Genomic DNA, 21,712 nt, shown 5'->3' on the forward strand with positions numbered 1-21,712 from the left:
TTTCCCTCCAAAACGGATCTGTTAAATAATGAAACAAACTTTCCTTTTTAGGACTCTTATTTTTATAAATATTTCTTTCCCCTTTTGCAGAATATGAATCTGGGGACCAAAGCAAGTCCGACAGAATCAAGACTTTTCTCCAGGGCAGTGTCTTAAAGAAGTTGGGGAGCAGCTGGTCTTGATTTTAAAACTTCACATTTCTGTCCACTCACCCAAGCACTATCTCTCAGGATTATATTTTAACGTGGAAAATGTTCGTTGTTTATATTCGAATTGTACTTATAAAGAATCACAAAGTCATAATTCTCACTTTTCACAGCTCCTCCTACATTTGAATATATTCTTACATGACATATAGTACTTCTGGTCTTACTTTGTTTTTGCCTTCCTTCTGAGTGTACATGTGGTGGTAATTTGTACAATCCCGAAAGGTTTGGGACTTGGACCTCTGTCTCCAAGTTGTGACTGGGCCAGTTAGATGCCCCTCATCACCCTAGTCACCTGAGGTGCAATGAATGCTACGCTTTTTTCATCAGAATGTAAAGCAAGCAAGCGTATTACAGAGTGCTATCACACTAGGGAAGCAGAACTCAAAACCCATAACCTAATAGTAGTTTAAGTAAAACAGTGTCTGAGTTAGCATCCATAACTCACATGTTCTAGACAATTATGTGTCAATGGCAGTTTTTAATTACAAATTTTAGCCACATAATTTAGACCAAAGAGGTGAAGATTAAAGTGAAACCCCATTTACTACTGAACAGGTGGTGGAATACAGCAAAGAATCTAGATGACTTCACCCTATAATGATGAGTAATTTATAGTGCCTATTTCTGCCATTATGAGTAACAGTATTTTAGGGTTGTTCACTAACTTTTCCCTTATATTATTTCTAGTTATCTGTGAAGTTAGGATTGTGAGGACCTTTCAACTTTTGGAGGGGAGGGCAAAAGAGCAGAGAATATTCAAGAAGCTAACAAATAATCTGATCCTGTGGTACATTCAATGGTGTCACAACAGATTGAGACACTTATTTTGGATGGGCACGCAAGGCCCAGCCCTAAAGCAAGCATACTTGACTATTCACACTCCCCTGGGTAATGAAGTTACCCAGAAATCCCAAAGAAGACAGCCCTGTTATGTGATGTGGGAGCTTTCTCACCCTTTTTCAGTAAAAGTTTACTTAATAAAGAAAAAGTAATCTTGGAGGTGATCTGGTCAAATTCCTTCATTTAACAGCTAAAGCAACATCTTGGTCAACTAGTTAATGGTAATCAGGGCAGAAGATCATGTTTCCTGTCCATGTTCTACAATTCAACACTTACTATCCTGTTTTGTTATTCAATCCTGGTTATGGTTTCCCATTACTGGAAATTTCTGGTTTTCAGGTGTGCAAGATAATGAACATCTGTGGTCTGCACACTGAGATCAGGAATTAGCGCTGAGGCCTCTGCTTGGGCAGAGCAGTTCCTTTCAAGAGGCTGTACCCCATCGCACTGCCAGGAGTCTAGCTGTTCTGTTAACATGACTGACATTCTGCTCTCACCTAGACAATGCAGTCCCCAGGACAGGATTTGTATGCAGAAGCTCTCATTAACCAAGATTTCATTTTAGAACTATCAAAGCTGTACCTTTCTAGATTGCTACACACATGGAGCCTTATTACCACACAACATTCATTCTATACACACACGCAAAGTCCCGAACTTCCCTCCAAACAGCTTTTCCCATGCTCGCTCACATCAGTAGCTCCATTGCCTCTGATCCTTTTACACGAATTTATTTCTATACAAGGTTCTAAAAACACCCCTTGGTTTGTACATACGTTTTTTTTCTTCATTTTAAATTGATTTATAACAACCGGTTTCCTGATTTTTTTTTTTCATTTTCTCTTTTTTCTGGTCTGCCATGATTAAAAAAAAAAAAAAAAAGACAAAAGAACTAAAAAAGCCATTGGCCAGAAGACAGGGTGGAGAAAAAAAAAAAATAAGGACAAAAATAAACAAAACGTCAAATATGAAAATTCTCAGAGATAATGCATTTATAAACACAGAAATGGTTACAACAAAGATGGCCGTGATGAGTGGGTATATATATATTTATATATATATATATTTATATATAAATCCATGTCCGGCAACTGGCCGTGGCACCTAGGGAGCTAGTTCAGTCTTTGCGTTTGCCCTGGACTCTCCCTTCTCTGCAATACCCCTTGATTTGGGGTTTCATAGAGAACACAAAGCTCCCACAGCTCCTTAGGTTTTAGGATGGGGAGACTGAGAAGATAGGGCCTTGGTTGGCAGAGAAGGGGAGAGGCTCCAGGAAAACCATAACCCACACTTCTAAGCCACCCTTGACCATCTTGGGGTTCTCCGGCCCCTTGGGGACCACATCTCAGCCCTTGCCCCCTTACAAATAAAGGGGGACTGACACCCACCCAGATCTCCTCCTTCCAGCATTAGGTAGGAAATGAAGTGAGACCACGGAGGGGAAGAACATGGCCCCCAGGGCCTGGGGCACGTGAGATACCTCTCTGTTCTTTCACAGGCAAGAACACAACAGAAGGCTGGTTGCATATGGGCTCCCTTCGCTGTGATATCTGGGAGGGCCAGCCTCTAATCTATCAGCCTGAACTCTGAGGATTATGAGGGTAGGAGAGGGTAAGTGCCCACACTGGAAAAAATTCTATGAGGTCACAGCAACTCCCTCCCTTGAGCACCAACCCCCTATTTTTAAAAGCTCTGCTTGGGAGGGAAGCTGCTGGATTACACTACCAGCTCAGTAACCTTTGCCAATCAGGAGGGCTGATGTTCCTTTTGAAGAGGAGTTGAGAGTAAAGATGGATGGTGTCCTGTGAAGGAAGGCTGTGCCTGAGGCCCAAGGAGATGGAGCCAAGGCCTGTCAAGGAAGAAGAGGACTTTTCCCACCAAGTGAAGCTGGAGAGAGAAGGGGCCAGAACTTCTTTCCCCTCTTGCCAGTGGGTCGCAGCATAGGTCTCTATGAGCTGGCCAGATGCTCCACCTGGATGGTGCTGGTGGTGACAGTGAGGCAGATGTCCTTATGATGCTCCGCCGTCTTGTAGGGGGTCAGGTCAAAGGAACACTGGGGTGGAGGGTTGGGGTTGCTGTCCCCACCACCACCACCCTGGGGGGCTGCCCCAGGGGACTGGAAGTGCGGTGGCTGTGGCGGCGGCTGCTGCTGCTGTTGCTGTGATGCCTGAGAGGCCTGGGCCTGGGCCTGGGCCTGGGCCTGGGCTTGAGCTTGAGCCTGGGCCACTGCCGCTGCTGCTGCCGCTGCCTGCACTTGTTGCTGGAGATCAGGAGGGTTGTGTTTGCGCATATGTTTCATAAGATATGTTTCCTGAAGGAGAAGATAAAAAATGGAGTTGAGGGAAGAAAGAGAAGCAAAGAAGCGAGTTACTTACAACTAGCATCCTGGACTCTTACATTGCTTTAAACAAAGCAATATTGAGAGAGATACTGTGGGTCCAGTGGTCAATTCTGAAAACACTACCAGTGCTGCTACTGGGCAGGAGTGGGGCTCTGGTAAGCGCCCGATCACCTTGAGTTGTCACTTTCTCAGACACCTTTGAAGTGAACATTATACCCTTTTCTAGAGTCTAGTGTCTAGCTAAAATTACCAAACCCCCCCCAACCTAAGCCCCTTTGCAAAATTTCAAACTGCTTCCATCTTGTCTTATGTTTAAATAAAATGAAGCCTCACTATTTAGTAGTCCTGTTGGCTTAAGGGATCAGATTCCCCCAAGTTCCTTAGCTACCAGCATATCTAATGTCTCTTCTCTTTACTGATTCTGTCAAGTTAGAGATAGAAAGGTGGTGTATTCCCTACACAGACCTATATATTCAGAACGTTGGGGAGAAGTGGGTTAGAATTTACAGCTGGACACACAGAAGGAACGGGCAGGCTCACACTCACCGACGTGTATGCCCGGCTACAGATGGTGCAGGTGTACACCTTGGCATGCTTCACCGTATGCGTAGACAAGTGTACCTCCAGCGAGGCTGCGTCTGTGTACGCCCGATGACAGTTGTGGCACTTAAAGGGTTTATCTTTGTTGTGCTGCCGTCTGTGGGACTGAGAATATTGGGAGGAATCAGTCGTGCACTGAACTTTTTCTCTCCTACCTCTTTGACCTTAGTGGAAACCCCTGAACTGGGTGCCAGGCCCCCCAGGAACCTCTTTCTGTCTAAAAGTGGCAGCAACTGCTTCAAATGAAACTTTAGGAGCTCCTGGGTAAGGGAAGAAGCAAACTCTGTGTAGCACATCTCAGGATCCTGAAAGTGGGGTGACGCTACACGCCTGGTCCCGCGGTACTCAAAGTGAGGCATGGGGATTCGCCACGAACACCAAGGACTGTTCAGGGGCCCCACAAGGTCAGAAGTATTTTCAGAGTCATAATCAGACAGTTTGCCTTTTCATTCTCATTCTCTTGTGTATACAGACTACGAGATGTGTGCTATCACAGGAGACTGAAGGCGGAAGACATGATGACACAGCCATCTTCTGGAAAGCCAGAGGAGGAGGAAACGCGCATTAATGTAAGAACAATGCTTCTTGGTATGGGGCCAAATAGATGACTGATGTCAGCATGCAAGGGGTCTGCCAGTTTCGTTGACTGTTACCATCACCACATAAGCTTTTGGTTTTTTCCCCAATATGATCCCCATCAACACAAGCCCTGTGGGTTCCCCAATAGTTGTTAAGAGCATCAAGAGGTCCTGAAAAAGTTTGACAATGACAGTATACCGACAGAGTCAGCACTGCGACCCCAAGTCTCACTGTACCTGCAGATTGGAGAGCTGTGTGAAGGCTTTCTCGCAGCCAGGGTGTGCGCACTTGTACGGTCTATCTCCGGTGTGGATTCTGCATGGGATGAGAAAAGAAGGAAGGAGGACGTCAGCCAGGCCACTCAGGGACTGGCTCTTCAGCAAACCTCAAGGCCACGCCTGCTCTCCTATGGTGGTCTCCAGGAGGCACAGCCTGGGCTCTGACCGGCTCAGGCTGTGATGCCTGCCTCCTGCTCACTGCCTGCCACGCGGGGCTCCTCTCTGCCGGGGGAAGAGGGACTGCGGTCCAGCAGTGAAGGGACAGGCAGTCCACAGTTTAGCACACAAGTCAGCTCCTAGAGTAACTGTCCCTAATGAATGTTCGGAAACAAGGAAAACACAAAGGTAAGGAAAAAAAACCACAAACACTTCTCTTCCTTGGCCCCCACCTTACAGTGAGAAACTATCTCCTCAGCTTTGAGTACCACTCCCAGAGAAAGGTTCTGGTGTCAAAGCAAAGCAGAGTTACGCTCCATTATGGAGCAGCAGAGCTACCAACACTTGTGAAACTTCCTCGGGGGCTTTTCCCAGTCCAGCCTAGGAAATGCCTAATTTAGCACCAACTTGACCTCTTCTCCAAACACTACAACGGGGCCCTGTGCTGAAACGAGTCAAGGCCTTGAGGACATGGACACCCGCTCCTCCTGAGGGACTTGAGACCATCTTTGTGACCGGGTGCTTTACTTGACCTCTGGTGCAAAGCCTCACAAACATCGCATGACACATCACATCTCCTCCTGTGAGCAAAGCCCGACTCTCAGGGATGGCCACATCCTGAAGCAGCCAGGTGACGCGAACTCTGGCTAGGAAGAGTGCAGACTCCAGTTGAACCTGAGAGGCCCCTGACGGCGATCATCAACTCTTCCTGCCGGCAGCTTCTCTTCCTCTTGGCCACTCCAGATTACAGGCCGGCAGTGGGCATCCCTCTTTCCGGTGTGCCAGTTCTTTGCGTTTCAGACGTGCTTTGTTTCGTTGCTACTCCACGCGTCCCGTGAAGGCCTGCTTTCTAGGTAGGTGTCCCAGGCTGGTGCCCAGCCAGTCTCTGAGCATGTCCGCTGTCCGCAATCAGTGCCCCCGGGGCTGGAGGTGGGGTCTGCTCCAATCATCTTCTCCAGTCCAATGCCCCTGCTTCAGCATCAGGAGAAAACCTTGCAAGATGTGTGCACGGGCGTTTTCAGGGAAAGAAACGAGGGAGAAAAGTCGACTCTGCTCCAGTTGTGTCTCTTTTCCCGCAGACCAGGGAATGTCACACAGTCACTGCGTCTCCCAGTGCAGCTTTAGCCCCAGCCAGACTCTCTGAGCATCCGCTTGTGTTTCCAGTGCTGTCGCTTGTTCCTTCTCCCAGATGCCAGGCGTGCTCTCCTCCAGTCTGGCCTCTCCCCCGCCCCCCGCATGCGGGTTGTTGTGTGTGTCCGGGGCGGGGGTGGGGAGGGCATGCCAGCGGGGCGGAGGCAGTAGCCTGCCACTCTCCCTTACCGTGTGTGCTGCTGGAGGTGGGAGAGCTGGCGGAAGGCCTTCTGGCAGTAGGAACAGTTGTAGGGCTTGGCCCCCGAGTGGATACGGAGGTGCTGGGCCAGGTAGGAGGTGTTGGCGAAGGTCTTGGAGCAGTGCGGGCACTTGTGGGGCTTGATGGTCTCGGTGTGCATCTTGGAGTGGATCCTGCCGGAGAGGAGAGGAGGGAAGGGGGGGAGGAGGAAGCAGTTCGACACCAGGGGCTCAGCTCTCTGCTGGGTGAAATGATGTTGCTTGACGGATGAGAGCACCCCCTCCTCCCTCCTCCCAAACACATTCCGGCCTGGAGAGGCTAATGAAGAGGACACCCAGATCTAGGTTGTTGCTGATCTTAAGTCGGCGGCTAGAATGGCAGTGAGATGATGAAGAGCTGCAACCCATGGCTCCTGGTAACCTCAAGTGTCCAGTCTTGTCAGCCCTCTGCTTTGCTCTAAGGTTACACACACACTCACCACAGATACCCTGCTTCCAATTAGTAATTTGAACAAAGACAATACCGCCTGTCCCCATGGACCTGAAGTTGAATGCACACCTTGGCTCTGAACTGAAGCAAAGAGTAAAAGCAGGGCTGCTCTGCAGAAGGTTTCCAAAGAGAGAAGCCACAGAAACTGTTCCAGACTTTGGAACTGGAGACCACCATTTTCCAGGCTCCCCAAGCTGCTAGGAGATATGTTTTTTTTTTCCCCATAGACGGTAATGGGAAAAGAATTGAGGCTCCGAAAAGGCAAAGTCGAAAGGGGGAAAAAAAACATGGAGAGAAGAGGAGGCACAGACCATGAGGCCTGAGGGTGAGGGGTTCACGGCCCGGAAGTGGGGTGAAACTGAGAGCAGCCTTACCGGGTGTGCTGCTGGAGGTGAGAGAGCTGGCGGAAGGATTTCTCACAGAAGTTACAACTGTAGGGCTTGGCCCCTGAGTGGATACGGATGTGCTGGGCCAGGTAGGAGCTGTTGGCGAAGGTCTTGGAGCAGTGTGGGCACTTGTGGGGCTTGGTCTCGGTGTGTGACTTGGAGTGGATCTGCATCTCCGACTTTGAGTAGAATGTCAGGGAGCACATCCGGCACCTGGGCCAAGTGAGGGCAGCGGTTAGAGGCTTCCATTAACAGGCATCACTGAACACCTCCCTCCACTTCACAGACGCCAACCTAGCTGACTCTCTAGCCTGACAGCACTGAGACCCCAAAAGGAGGCACTCTGTTTTAGTCACATCTTTATGGCCTAAGCCTCAAGCACAGCATATTGGGAATATTCAATAAATACTAGCTGAATGACTGGACTCTCTTCATGTGTACAAAACAAGAATTCAACCAGGTCAGACTGAAAAGTCTCAAGGGCTCTCATCTGGTAAAAATGTCATGGAACCAAGAATATCAGTTCTAACTTCTTCAAACTTTTAAATAACCCTTTCCCCCAATTTCCATGTATACAGCAGCCCCCTCAGGTTCTCCTCAAGTCCCAAGATGATAATGAGGACAAACTATCTAGAGTCCCCAGAAAGCCTTCTCTTTTGTCTTCTCACATACTTGTCTTCTCCAAGATTCCCCGCTACTTCCTTTCTGCCAGTGGCCCTGAGGGATGAGGGTGGTGGAAGTAGCTGGATTACTTGGAGGGGCTTTCCCACAGTAATATTTCAATCACCCCCGCCTTCCCCCTGCTGGTGATCAAGTGAGCATCCCTTTCCACAATGAGCTAACACAGGAACTAACCATCACAACGAACCATCACAAACAACATCCCTCCAAGTTAGGATTTGCAAAAATGCTTAAGTTCCACACTAAGCCTTTCCTCTTTCCTAGGAGATGGAGCCAGTTTGTGTGGACAGCAATAGCTTCTGAATATAGTTCAACTCATCATGAGTTGATAATCTTTCTTCCTGCTACTACACTGCCTCAAATAAGGAGGTCTCTGAGCAAGATAAGCAACTGCTACTGGGTAAAAGCTATCAACATGTGAGTTAGAACCCTATCATTTTCTAGCACATAATTTGGGCTGGTAGGTAGGGCTATGGTCTATCTAGAAGCCAGGGAATTGGGGCAAGTCCCTCTATTTTGGGGACTTCCCCAATTTATCACTAAAAGAAAAGCTTTAAATGTTGTGATGATTTCTGCTATTCTCTGATCCGGCAGGATTTAGAGAATAACTGAGACCAAGACTAAAAACAACTCTAAGCTCATCAGAGAAAAAGAGATGACAGTTTACTGAAGATCCTTATATCTCAATATAAAAATTTCAATCATTTAGGCCAAATTCTATCTCTCTAATCACCTGAACCCCTCCCCCACCCCCGCCTCCACACATACAAAAACCTAATGACCAGTTTACCCATCACTGGCTGTTGTCTGGAATGTCCCATCATTGTACAGAAGGTGGGAAGTATCTATTTATAGTTAGCATGACTCAAAGGACAGTTAATGAAGTCTGGATACCTGGGCTTTATTCAGAGTTCAGTTATAGGCTGGATCATCAATCTAGACCTCAATTTTTTGGAGTGTAAAACAGAGAGACAAATATCTGTCCCTTAAGGGTGAGCAAACAGCTAGGCTGGTCAAAGGTACACCAAGTGTTCACTAACAATAAACTACACTGATGCATCTGGCATCAGAGCTGATGGATGAGTTCATGCTACTGCATATTTCAGGGAGCCTAAAGTCAGAAACTTGACACAATGTCACTTGGAAGTGAACTACACTACAGTTACAAAATTTCCCTTGGTTGCTAGAATTTCTCATACAGGTAGAATAGCACTTTCATTTAAAATCAAAGTCTCTAGTTTGGGGCCCTCTCTGGTGGCACAACAGGTTAAAGCACAGCACTATGAAACTAGCCGTAGCCGCTTTAGCACAAGTTTGATCCCCAGCCAGGGAGGTGACCCACATGGCATGGCAGACCTCTCCTGTCCCACCCGCTGCTCCCCTCAGCAGCATACTTCGTCAATCTGCCTATTCTGTTCTCCACTGTGTCTAGTGAATCCTCTCACCGCCCCTGTACCCCAGATCTATATGCATAAATAAATAAATCTTTAAATCTCAAATTTGTGTATGACTATTGAATTAACAAATGCACCTACAACAATAACTTAATTATACCCTTTTCATTAAAGTTTTTACTAGAGAAAAATATGCAAAACTTCAGTTTATTGATTATGCTCTGGCAACAGAATGAGCAACTCCAAAGGCACTAGGTATCCTGTGATGGTGATAATAGCTGCTGCCAGGCAGTCTGGCACTTTAAAAACACATTGTTTCTACTCAGCACAACAACCTGCCGAGTATTATCCCTGTTTTACAGAGAGGAACACAAAGGCTCAGGAAGTTAAGAGATTGGCCAAAGGGGAAACTTTCACCCCACACAACTATCCTCTGACCTAACTGTAAGCTGCCTCGGGCCAGAGGCACTCAAACAAGGGCTGGACAGCCACCTGTCAGGAATGTTAAGGAGACTAAAACTGCACTGAAAGGGTTGGATTAGGTGCCCGTTAAAGTATTTCCAATTCTGAAATCTATGAAGTCAAGTGGAATAGGACAAGTCCTTTCATGCTAAGTGGGTGGTCAGAAAGAAGTCTGACTTAAAGCCGTTACAGATGTGGACAGTGAGCAGGGGACAGTGAGTAGTCCAGTTCATCACTGGGCACAAAACCCAGGGGCCACCGTTCACAGCCAACACAAGAAAGGTGCCCTTTGGCAGCATGCGATGCAATGGGCCTTAGTTATTATTACGAGAACCACTTTGAAACAGCACCCCATTTTTTCCTAAGATGCTTATAAAACATTTCATATACTCTTGATTCATGACTGACAGTTCTGTTTCACAGCTGAAAGTAAAGAGCCAGAAATAAATTGACTTGCCCGGAATAACAGAACCCCATTTCCACTGATACCCAGTCAAAGGCCACTGACCACAGGAATGGATGCGGCTGACCTACACAGTGATCAAAACAGGGATTCTCTGTGATGAAAACTGTCTCTTTAGAATTTCTGAGCTCTGAAATTCCGTTCACTTGGGATACAATCAATCCGTCAATTTTCAGAGTTCTTTCTCCCAGGCATGGAGCCTGTCGAGAATCCCCGAAACACAAACAACAGGGACAGGGGAAGTGCGACCACTCGGGCTTCCTCCCAAGGGCAAATCACCTTTCTCTCATTTCAGTCTGGGAATTTATCAGAATCAGAGGCTCCTGATCCACATGAAGGGAGCCACTGGGTGTCAAAACGCCCGCCCACAGCTCCTACAACATGTTCTGTAGGTAGAGCTCCAAGTCACAATGACCTCACTCGAGCAAACACTTAACTATTCATATTTCTAAAAAATAAATTTTAAAGGGATTTTCATCTTAGGAAATGACATGTTAAAAAAAAAAAAAAAGCCTTTAAATGAATCAAACTTGTCAGGTACCTTTATAATATATGATGTAAACATTTTCCAGGAACACTTTTATTGTATAAAGTGGGGTACACCTGTAATAATAAAGCTGCAATGAACTTTCAGATTATGAGCTAGAATTCTGCAGTGTTTAATACTTTCTGCATAGCACTACTCCCCTCGTTTTCATTTACAATGAGGGATTTCAAGAACTCTGTAGTTGAGACTACACTCTCCACAGTGGAAGTGTTTAACACAAATAAAAACCATGCTAAATGGGGATTACACTTCTTATCACTTCTGAAGTTCCCAACATTTCAAGTCTTAGCTGATGTATACTCCCAACAGATGGGAAGCATAAAACAGAATTCTCCCCATTTTACAGATGAGGAAACTGAGGCCCAGAGAGGGGAAAAGGACTTGCCCAGGGTCACACAGCAAGTTCGTGGTGGAGCCGGGAACTGAATCCATGAGCCCAAGGCTCTGTCCATTTCCTGTGCCGCAGTTCCCTTCGCTCCTAAAATGGGAACAACATTGCCCATCTCGGTACACTAAGGACAGACCCAGTCTCCCAGCCATGCACGCCTGCGTCAGAGCTGTGACAGTGGTTAGGCCACTCTGCACACTGGGACCAAATTCCCCAAACCCACTGGGGCCCTGGACAGTTCTCAAAGAGATGAAAAGGTATCCACGTTTCAAAGGACAGGGAGTGTACTTATGCAATGCTCTTTGTATAGAACCACATGCAAATATAAGTATAATGCTTGTTGGCAACGGACAACTTAGAGGAAGTAAAGAATCAAAATGACTTCCATGAGTTAGAAAGTGAGCAAACAGTCATTTTATAAGTACATACTGCCACAAGGGGAAGAAGAGGCGTCCTATTCCTCCCACGTTTTTGTACAGACCCCTCCCCTTATCCCAACCATGCAAGGTCCAGCAGGCTCTCAGGGTTCAAATATGGCCCAAGAACTCATGGATGGCACACAGGTCACCAGAAAGGTTCTTGGAAAAAATAGAAATGAAAAATGTAGAGACCAAAGAGGAACTGCAGACATAGTCTCAAACGCAGTCTAAAGCCTTATTACAAGCAGGAATTCCATTATGTCACTCAAAAGCAAGTCAATGCTGATGACTCTGGAGGAGAGGTGAGAGGGATCTGCATCCTGGGGGAGGACCACTAAAGCAGCACTACATGCTCCCCTTCCTCTCCCACAACTGAACACCTGACAGGCAGGTGGCTCTGAGGTGGAAGGCTGTCTCAGCACACAGCCTGACTGGGGCAGGACACGAAGGGGCAGGCTGAGGGTGCCCTCAGCCCTACCAACCCCTGGCTCTGCTTCTTACCGGTAGGTCTTGCCATCTTTCTGATGGTCATCATCCTCCTCAGGGGAGAGGACATATGGGTCATTCATCTCAGGCAGCCCTGACTCCAGCATCCGCTTCTTCTTCCGGCCCCTGGGGGGCTTAGGCGCCACACTGCCACCTCCACCACCACCTCCACCTCCTTCCTCCGTTAGGGTTGATGCTACCTTCTTAGAGAGGTCAGGGACCACCTGCAGGGCTTGTGAGCCAGGGGGAAGAGCTGAGACAATCATGGGAGCCGAAATGGGGAAGGTCTGAGCTGATGAGGCTGTGGTCACAAGGGAGCCTGAGGGGGACGTGATTACCAAACCCGGACCTAGGATTGGGAGAAAAAGGAGATGGTGTCATGTTGTCCAGTCCTGATCCTAATCCTATTTCACTTCCCCCAGAACACTGTCAACTGAACCCCTCACCACCACCCCCGGCCCACAATATATAGGAAATCCCAAACCCTGTAGCAAATAATGGTCTCCTAGCCCCTGACCCCTCCCCACCCCCGGTAACAGTGAGATTTACCCCTTGATTGACTCCCTTCTCTTCTCCACCTCTGAGAACAGGAGACTCCTTGATTCAGAGAAGGAAAGAATGTCACCTCCTCAAAGGCAGGGACCGCATCTTCTACTTCTTTGTATCCCCCACAATGCCTAGTGCATTGCTAGGCATACAGTAGGCACTTAATAAAAATTTGAGTAATCAAACACACATCCCGCTCCCCATGTCCTTTGTGCCCTCCAGCCTGGGGTACTGATCACGGGAGATCAAGACCTCAGATTGGAGAAGAGCAGAGTTGCTCACCAGCAGTCATCAGTCCTGTAGACGGCACTGGGACCACCGTGATATTCTGAGTAACGGACGCCTGGCTGTGTGGGGTCAGCTGGTCTGACTTGGACTCTGTGTCCATGCTGATGCCCGAGGGCAGAGACACTGAGGCAGGCACTGTCAACAAGGTAGGGTAGTGGGGTGGAGCCAGCCCACAGCCCTTCTCTGGCAACAGCTGATCCTTCATCTTGTTGATGAACATTGTGTTCTCAATCTGAAAGAAAAGGACAGGGGAAGAGGTGCCCTCTTCAGGGAAAGTCTGATTTGTTTGTTCCTTACGCATTCTGTCTTATCTTTCCTCCTCTTGGAAACCAAGGAACCATCAGTTGACACAGGCACACCCCAGACACACTATGGCCTCAGTTCCAGACCACCGCTACAAAGTATCACAACCAAGTGAAGTCACAAACTTTCTGCCTCCTGGTTACATATGAAAGTTATGCTCACAGTAAGGTGTAGTCTACTAAGTATGCAATGGCTTAGTGCTTGAAAAAGCAAAGTATATACACCTTAATGAAAGTATACTTTGTTGCAAAAAATAACCATCACCCTAACCTTTACCAACTTGTAACTCTTAAGTTTCATAGAAAGCAGTTGTCTCTAGCATGCAACACCCAGCACAGTAAGACAAGGGTGTGCATGGATCTTTGTGCTTTCAGATAGAAGCCAGACTTAATCTTCAGTGATGGGGTACCTGCTGAACCTGCATGTGGTTTATACTGCTTCAGTCTCCACAGTAACACAGACTCCTGGTTATCAGACTGCTCAGAACTGAAGAACAAAGGACTCAATGGAGCAGAAGCAAAAAAAAAAAAAAAAAAAATCAACCAGCATTTACCTGTCCTGAGACTGTGGGAATAGAAGGCCAGAAGTACGGGTTAGAATTGAAGTGAGATTCTTCCATTCTACCTGAAGAGAGAAACAGAAACCATATCACACTCAGGAATAAATCTGAAGCTCAAAAGAAGAGGAGTGGAGGAATTCCTGGTTTCTTCTTTGTAGTGGATCTGTGCCTGGCAATCAGCAGTCACCAGCGCGGAATGGAGTCCTTCTGGTCAGGACCACTGACAGCACGATTTCCCCTCAACGGAGGCCAAGTGCACGTTTGTGAAAGAACTTCTCATTTACCCGCGCATTTACCCTTCTCATTTTCACATGCTTGTGAAAGACTTCTCATTTACCCACAGGCTTTTTCCCACACCCTATAACGGTATATTGACAAAAAGAAAAACTGAAGTCAAGAGAGGGAAAGGATTATGCCCAAGGTCACCAAAGCAAATCACCAACTGGCTTGAAAATAGAGTACCAATCAATCACTGTTCCTCTTTTCTCAGAATATCCCTCAAGCCCATCTTCCTTAAAATGAAAAGCTTCAAGAGTTTCAACTGACACATCTACAGTTCTACGCAGCCTGGAGAGTTCTAGACCAAAACACAAAATGCCTAAGAGTTAAAGAATTAACTGGCAACAATTAGCATCAATGTACTTCTTGAGTGCCAGGCGCTATGAGGGGACCACACCCACCAATCCCACCAAGGTCTAAGGACATGCGTGGCGCAGCACTGGGAGCACATACGTGAGGCTGAGCAGTGTGGACCTATAAGTTCAAAAAAGGGTTCAAGCACCAGAAGTGCAGATGGCCGCCTATAAAGGGATTCAGACTAGGGGCCACAGCGGGCCAAGTATCTACATGATGCTGGACTCCTCTTCAGAGTGTTCAAGTTCTCTGTATGTGGATGATGAAGAATCTTAAAAATTTTAGCAGTGAGGAACAAGGAGAAAATTCCTAGACTCACAAAGCAAATCCCAGACGGGCACAGCGTGCAGGCATCCTACCCTCAGCTTTACACTCTGATCACTCCTAGACAAGTTTACTCAGCAGCATGCTGGTCAAGAATAGCTTCTTCACATTCTGGACCAAGAAAGGTCCAGCAGAATAGGAAGAAGGAGGAAGATGGAGTTTGAAACTGATGGAAGACAGAAGAGTTTGGAAAGCAATAGGTAACAGCATAAACATGCTACTCCGAGCCAAGAGCTACCAAGGTTTAGGTGGGAAGAAAGACCTGACTCTCAGCTCCAAGTCACCAAGGATGCACTTGAGGTAGAATTCATGTACCAAGAGTTGGAGGTGGACTGCAGCACAGAAACTGGGTTCCCACCAGTGAGTACAGAAACTAGGATATCTCTCGACATATCCCTGGTCCTTAACCTTCTCCAGAAAACTGTTCACATTTTTGTTCTACTAAACAACACTCTCAATTATCATAAAACACATAAAGAGAAACAGAATTGAACATCCATCTACTTTTTCCTAAAAAGTCTCAGTGCTGAGAAGCTGTCCACAGCCTCTGCTGCGTGAATCCCGGGGGCCAGAGAGCTGACCCACATGCTGTAGCACATCTCTCCTGTCTCAGCAGTGCATTTCAGTCATCTGCCTGCTCTGCTCCCCACTCTGCCTCTGGTGAATCCTCTCGCCTCCCACACCTCTGGCTTAAACCCCAGCTCTTGTATGTGTAAATAAATAAAAATAAATCTTTTTTTAAAAAGGTAGCAAAGGAAAGGAATGCACCAAATCTGTAATAACTTCACACGAATGAGGCTCAGCATCAAATGACTTGAGGCTCAACCACAGCAACTGCCCCTCTCTTGCTCCCTAAGTTATAAAACTCAGTAAGAAAGCCTCCCATTCAGGTGCTGATCTTTTTCCTTCCTCCCAACACATGCTTCATAAAGAGATCTCAGCTCTTCCTCAGGCAACAGACAGAAATCAAGATTGAGATCACAATATAAGGGGATCTAATCTTGCCAAACATTCTGCGAGACAGGGGTCACATCCCGTACCTCCCTAGTCCCTAATGTTAGACAGGACTCATCCCCCAGTAAGCAATTCCACATGAAATGAACTGAATGACAGCAGACTGGAAACACACAGATTTTGGAAACTGCTGGGGGCTCAAACCTTAACCCACAACTCATCTGACCTTTTAGTGGAAAGGAAGTAGGGAAGTATACTGGAGGGGATGAGAAAGGAAGGTCTAACATATAATTTCCCTCTTAAAAAATCACAGAAATGTACACACTACCGATGTAAAACTTTAGGAGGAACTGAAAGCCTAAAGAAAGTAAGTAACACTGTCCTTAGGCAGTATTTCTATGAACAAGGCTCCTCCCCCACCTCCCAAAAAGATTACATTCATTCATAATTTCCTACCAGTGGCCTAGGTGAAGCAGCTTTGAGAGAACTATCCCTGTACATCGTCCTCCAGGGGCACACAAGGTGACATGGTGGGCACCACCACCACCGCTAACAGCTATTAGGCGCTAGCTGTATTCAAGATACAATTCTAAGCACTTAACTATCACATTATTTAATCCCTACAGTTCAATGAATTAGATACTGAAATTCCTATTTTTAAGGTAAGGAAATAGGAGGCACACAGTCAAACAGTAACTAACAGAAAGGGATGTGACTGGCTCTTGGAATCAAAGAGCAGGTCAGCAAAAGGGGTGCGATGAAGAGATCAAAGTATCAAGTGTGTATCACACAAGTGATGTAATACTCGCTGGATGCTGCGGCTTGTTTCATGAATTATAATTTAAGAGTGCTTCCAGGGTGAATGATACATTTTTCAGACAGCTCTCAGTAAATGAAATTTTTGGTAACAGTGAAAGGCAGTTATGTGATAGTCTTTGTCTACATCCTTGGCCACCAAGATAACTGATGTCAGAATGATGGAGTCTGGAAAAAAAACCATCATGACTATCCAGAGAAGGTAGACTGAATAAAGGCCACCCCACATCCTGGGCACCCAGTCTATCATTGTTTGGGTTCTTCTGATAACAAAGCTGAAGATCAGAAGCAGTTGTTCCAAAAACAGAACACTTGTGGGCTTTACCATACATGTCAATGCCAAAGACGGGGGTGGAGGTGGGGAGGGGGTACTTGGAGCACAATGCTCACCCAAACTAAAAGTAATAGTTGCCTGCAAAACAACACCCAAGAAATGCTACTCCAGTCATTCTGCTAAGTCAGTTCTGATAAAAATGACTAAAATCTCTGCATCATGGAAACGAGAGCAAATGAGGAGTCCAGAGCAAATGCTACTGCCAGAGTACAACGTAAATGATGCCTGCCCAGCCCAGTTGTGAACCAGGGTATTCTGGGTGCCAGATCACTCAACACCTGTCTACTGTCCATTTTTCCACTTCACCACTTATCTCACTTTCATCACAGAGCAAAACACTCACCAACCCCCCCAATATCCAAGCTGGAACATAACACTCTAAAACCCAAAGACGCTCACAGATACCAGAGTGGAAGCTCAATGTTGCAGAGCACAGGTTTTGATAATCATGCTGGTACACTAACTTAAAAAAAAAAAAGAGGCCCTATCGACCCTAGATTGGGAAGGAAGGAGGATCTATTTTGTCCCAAAAAGCAGGAAAGAGGGAAAAACGTAATAGCGGAAAGAAGAATCTTGGCAGACTGGTACCCTGGGTTCTAATTTTAACTTTACCGATGCACCCTGCCTCAACTGTTCTATTAATAAGAGAGATCTACTATAATTAAGCTGGACAACACATTTCTTTCAAGAGGCTCAAAAAATACATATTCCTTTTCCAATCTCAAAAGAAATCTCAGAAGCACCAGGAGATGAAGGAAAAAATACAATATTAAGTTACATCCATGAAACACACAGTAGGACTTTAACTTGTGTGTCTGAACTCTGTGTCTATCCTTCCACAGTGCGCAGACAGAAAGATGCCACAACTTCCAGCACATGGCTTTGGCAAACATGACAAAGACTACCACCTCTTTTCCAATATAAGTACATTACTTTATTGTTTTTCAAATAAAGCATAATTTTCTTTTTTCAAGAAAAGAGCTCTCTCAACCAACCTTTAAAAATTATGAAATACTTGCACCAAGTTTAGTAGCTGGAGAATGGACATGGAATCAAGACTTCTGAAATCTAATTCTAGATCACATGTCAATGGATGACTGAATAATTTATTGCTCTACTAAGTTCCAAACTGGGTAGATGATGGAGAGTAAACCCCTTCAAACAGACATGGTGTGTGAAGACATGGAAGAGATGGTGACAGAATGGAACAGCACAGAACTGAGGAAGAGAAAGTTCAGGTGCTCCTAAGATGAAATAGTTCCATGTGATGAAGACCATAAGCAGCTGTTAATAACTATGTAAAGACCACATCATCACAAAGGAGCCACCCTAAATATCAGATCTATAGCCCCCAGTTTAGTAATCAACTAGAAGCACTAACAAGAAACAGAGCTGCAAAGAGCAATCGAAGCTTCAACTACAGAAAGAACTTGAACCCATAGATCTGACATTCCTATTGAGAATAACTGTTCCAAAATGCTCAATTCCACAAATGTTGCAATATCAGTTAAAGACTTGAAGTGAAGAAATACAGAGAACTTTTTTTTCTCTGAAAGGAGACAAAATCTTTTTCTCAGGTTCTAAGGACATGCAAGAAGGGCCCCTGCAATAGGATGTAAAGTCTTCCCACTATTGGTTAACTCTGCCAAGTGCAAAACTCAGAGAGGATTTATTCCAGTTCCACTGGGAAAGACTATCACTCCATCCCCAAACAGACCAGTAGGCCCACTACCACCACACAGCTGGCAGCCCGGGCCAGCAACATCTGCTCTGGACACTACTGGACCACTGGACCCTGTGGAAAGAGAAACAGAGTAGTTCCCCTTGTCCTGTCCACTCCACCATGAATGATGGATCCAGGCAATCATGAGGGGAGGAAAAAAGGGGGAGGATATGCACCTAATACTTAAACATCACATGACTCAGAAACCTGTGGGGAAGGCATTCCATGAATCAGCCTGTAACTGCTTCTAAGAAAGACCTCTAGGATTATAAACTATGAACTCACACTCTTTTGGGTAATTTCAGGCTACTTAAAAGCGTACCCCCACCAAGTTCTATAGCTTGGATTTTTCCAGACATCCTTCTGGAGTCTACTTCATGTCGTTTTAGCCACTTTAATCCAAGCTGCCCACGAACCAAGTTTTTCCTGAAAACTTCACCTTGCCAGTCAAATGCAAATAATAATAATCTGTGTCACAGATTCTAATCACTCAACAGATCCAGTGCAAACACCCCACTGCAACATTAAGGATATACACCCCGCTCTCACCTCAACTCTGCTTGCTCCAAATTCAGGAAAGCAATTCCATAAACTATGCCACAGGACTTTACTGGCAGCTAGGGCCCATCTGTCCCCAAAGCAGAATAAATTTCTCCTTTGGATAGGTGCAACACTATTTAATGATTTCACATTTCATTCCTGGTGAGGGCTGGTGGGAATGGAAGGTTGATGGGATACAGCGCCAACTTCTTACACAGAAACTTCCTGGATACCCTCAAGAGATAATAGAAAAGGCTGATTTTTCTTCCACAACAAGCACCAGTATTATAATAACTCTTACTTGAAAAGTTCTGTCCCACTGTCCAAAAAAAAAAAAAAAAAACCCATTTGATTATGACCCACTCTCCCCCCAAATCAGAAAAGCCATTAACCCAAAATTGTCTTACCCTCTCTCTCTCTTCCTCCTGTCGTCTTATTCCTTCTCCTTTCCAGGGCTCCTGAACTTTCTGTAAACAAATTGTCTGGGTTACAGGGGCCGCTGCGGGTGCAGCCACCAGAAGACTGGGAGGAACCTCGGAACTGTCTGACTGACAGCAGTTAGTCTGGAAGGCAGGCAGACCCCCAAGCAACAATCCAAAGACGCAGGGATTATTAACAACTGGAGTGCAGTGCCACCCCTATGTGGACACAGGGCAATAAATCCAATTCCCAGCAACTAAGATGAACTCTATCACCAGTGTCGGGGTTTCACTCCTGAGCTCAGACACTACTTCTTGGTTCCCCAGGGTCACGGGGAAGCACAGTTCAAAGGACAGAAGAGTTGGAGGAAGACAAGTGTCCCTGGCCCCTGAGGATGGGCTCAGAGGCAAAGCTGAGGACTGGGGGGTATGCACAAGCCTTGTGTCAGGCACAGTGCCAGTTCAGGCCCAGCCACTTCCTCTGGCTTCCCCCCCACACACCCCCACTTCTGCGAGGACTTCGCTCCTGCCTACCCAAGGCCTTGCGCCAAGAAGTACCTCCCTCAGCCTGCACAGTGTTCTATCTATTGGAGACCCCAGTAGTCCCCACAAAACCTTCGCTCCCCTGAGACTGCCCCTGGAAGCCTTCTCCTGAGGTCGTCCCCCACCCCTTCCTCAAAGACCCTTCCTTGGGACGTCCCTCCTTCCCCTCCTGGGAGCTGAACTCTGCCACCCACCAGACAGACACCCGCCCCCTAAGCCCCCCCATTCCTCCCCATCGCCCGCTCCTCCACAACCACTTCCGGTTCCGGGACGGACACACTTACAGTCACATCGTGGACCCCCCCTTCCCCGCCCCCCCAAGGAAAAGGGGAGGGGGAGGAGCAGAGAGCTTGGCGCGCGCTGGCTGCAGCGGCGCGAGACTCACCCGGCGGCGACGGCTGCGGCGGCGCCAGCGCCGGAGTGCGGGAGGGGCGGCGTTTGCTGGGAAAGGAGGGAGCCGGGCGGGTGGGAGGATCAGGAGGGGGCGAGGGGAGGGGGAAGAGCGCGAGGCGGAGCGCGCGGGCACGCACTTTAGGCGCGAGACAGACCCACACACTCACACGCACGGAATGCGCGCGAGACACCCGCAGGGCGGGGGCGCGAGGCGGTGGGTGGCCCCCTCCCTCCCTCCCTCCCCTAACACTCACCCGGAAGTGGTGCTGCAGCTCGTGCTCTCTAGAACCCCAATTCCTCCACGCCCCCTCCCTCCCTCCCTCCCTCCCCCCACTGGCTCGGAGTCGGGCGGCCGTGGAGAGAAGGCGGGAGCACCGGAAACGAAAAGGGGGGGAGGGAGGGAAATAGCAACGTAGGGGGGGCGGTAATGGGGAAGGGGGGGGGAAATGCAAAGGTCGAGTCACTTCCGGGAGCGGCTAGGGCACATCCGTCGTCTTTAGCGCTCCAGGATACCCAGGGCGGAAGTTACGACAAGTAGGGGCGGAAGTAGCTTCTGCCCCAGGATGCAGTAGACAAGACGTCACAGCGGAAGTGAAGGTGGGTTAAGCTAAGGGCAGAAGCTGAACCTTTCGAACTTCGGTCCCGGGCTTCCGGAAGGGACTTGTGATGGGGGGAGTGGGGAGATAGGTGGAGGGGTTGTGTGGAGAGACGCGACAGGTTCATGAATTATGCATCAAGGAACGAGAGGGACGAGTGGATTCCTAAAATACTGGCCCCGGTCCCTTTTCCTCTCCTCTAGGTGCGAAAGACCAATATAGGAAGTTACTATTATTTTTCCTTACGTTCGCAAGAATGTTTCGATTTGAATATGCTTAAAGGTTACGTGCGTGGGTACTTTTCTGAGCTCTGTACTTAAGCCAAAAAAGTTATTAATAATCTTAGCAACCATCAAAATCGTACTCATTTCTTCCCTGACCTTATGCTCAACACCCCTTACTCTCTTCGCTTTATGTTCTTTAAGTTCATCTTGCTCTCTGTCACATCTCTCTCCTCACCCTGCTTTGTCTTTAAATATAGCACTCATCACTACCTGATAAAATGCTGTCTACCTCTCCCCACTAGAATATGGTCTTGGAATAGAATATCCGCCCACGAGGGCAAGTACTTTAGCTAAGCACTTAGTAACTGGTCAGTAAAGGTGTGTTGTATAAACAAGCAATATAATATCTTTTCAGGAAGCCTTCCTTGATTGCTCCAAGGCTTAAGGGCCCCTTTCTCTGAATTCCCAT

The 21,712-nt window shown here is 47.1% G+C and overlaps 1 protein-coding gene across 7 annotated transcripts; it reads right to left on the bottom strand.

Moving 5' to 3' along the window:
* Positions 1–1,764: 1,764 nt before the first annotated feature.
* On the bottom strand, positions 1,765–20,896 carry ZNF384 (zinc finger protein 384). 7 transcript variants are annotated; one of them, XM_012732600.1, is made up of 12 exons: positions 20,416–20,579; positions 19,476–19,535; positions 19,078–19,293; positions 13,739–13,809; positions 12,877–13,114; positions 12,598–12,645; positions 12,064–12,397; positions 7,197–7,421; positions 6,324–6,506; positions 4,806–4,884; positions 3,937–4,095; positions 1,995–3,360 (listed from the first exon to the last, which is right to left on the bottom strand). In XM_012732600.1, exons 4-12 carry the CDS (start codon positions 13,802–13,804, stop codon positions 2,998–3,000), a joined length of 1,695 nt encoding a protein of 564 aa, XP_012588054.1. In that variant the 5' UTR covers positions 13,805–13,809; positions 19,078–19,293; positions 19,476–19,535; positions 20,416–20,579; the 3' UTR covers positions 1,995–2,997. The 7 variants fall into 7 exon arrangements, with proteins under 7 accessions (XP_004692946.1, XP_004692947.1, XP_012588054.1 ...); XM_012732601.1 differs by having other exon boundaries at positions 19,078–19,302; XM_004692889.1 differs by lacking the exons at positions 19,078–19,293; positions 20,416–20,579 and adding an exon at positions 20,678–20,896 and having other exon boundaries at positions 1,765–3,360.
* Positions 20,897–21,712: the final 816 nt, after the last annotated feature.

Source organism: Condylura cristata, unplaced genomic scaffold (genome assembly GCF_000260355.1).
Source record: "Condylura cristata isolate star-nosed mole 26May11 unplaced genomic scaffold, ConCri1.0 scaffold00034, whole genome shotgun sequence".
Lineage (NCBI taxonomy): Eukaryota > Metazoa > Chordata > Mammalia > Eulipotyphla > Talpidae > Condylura > Condylura cristata.

Coding starts and splice junctions, on each gene's coding strand:
- ZNF384 (XM_004692889.1), bottom strand. CDS start 13,804: ATGGAAGAATCTCACTTCAATTCTAACCCGTACTTCTGGCCTTCTATT. Junction 7,422..12,063: donor AAAGATGGCAAGACCTACCG/GTAAGAAGCAGA, acceptor CACTTGGCCCAG/GTGCCGGATGTGCTCCCTGA. Junction 6,507..7,196: donor CACCTCCAGCAGCACACCCG/GTAAGGCTGCTC, acceptor CCTCTCCGGCAG/GATCCACTCCAAGATGCACA.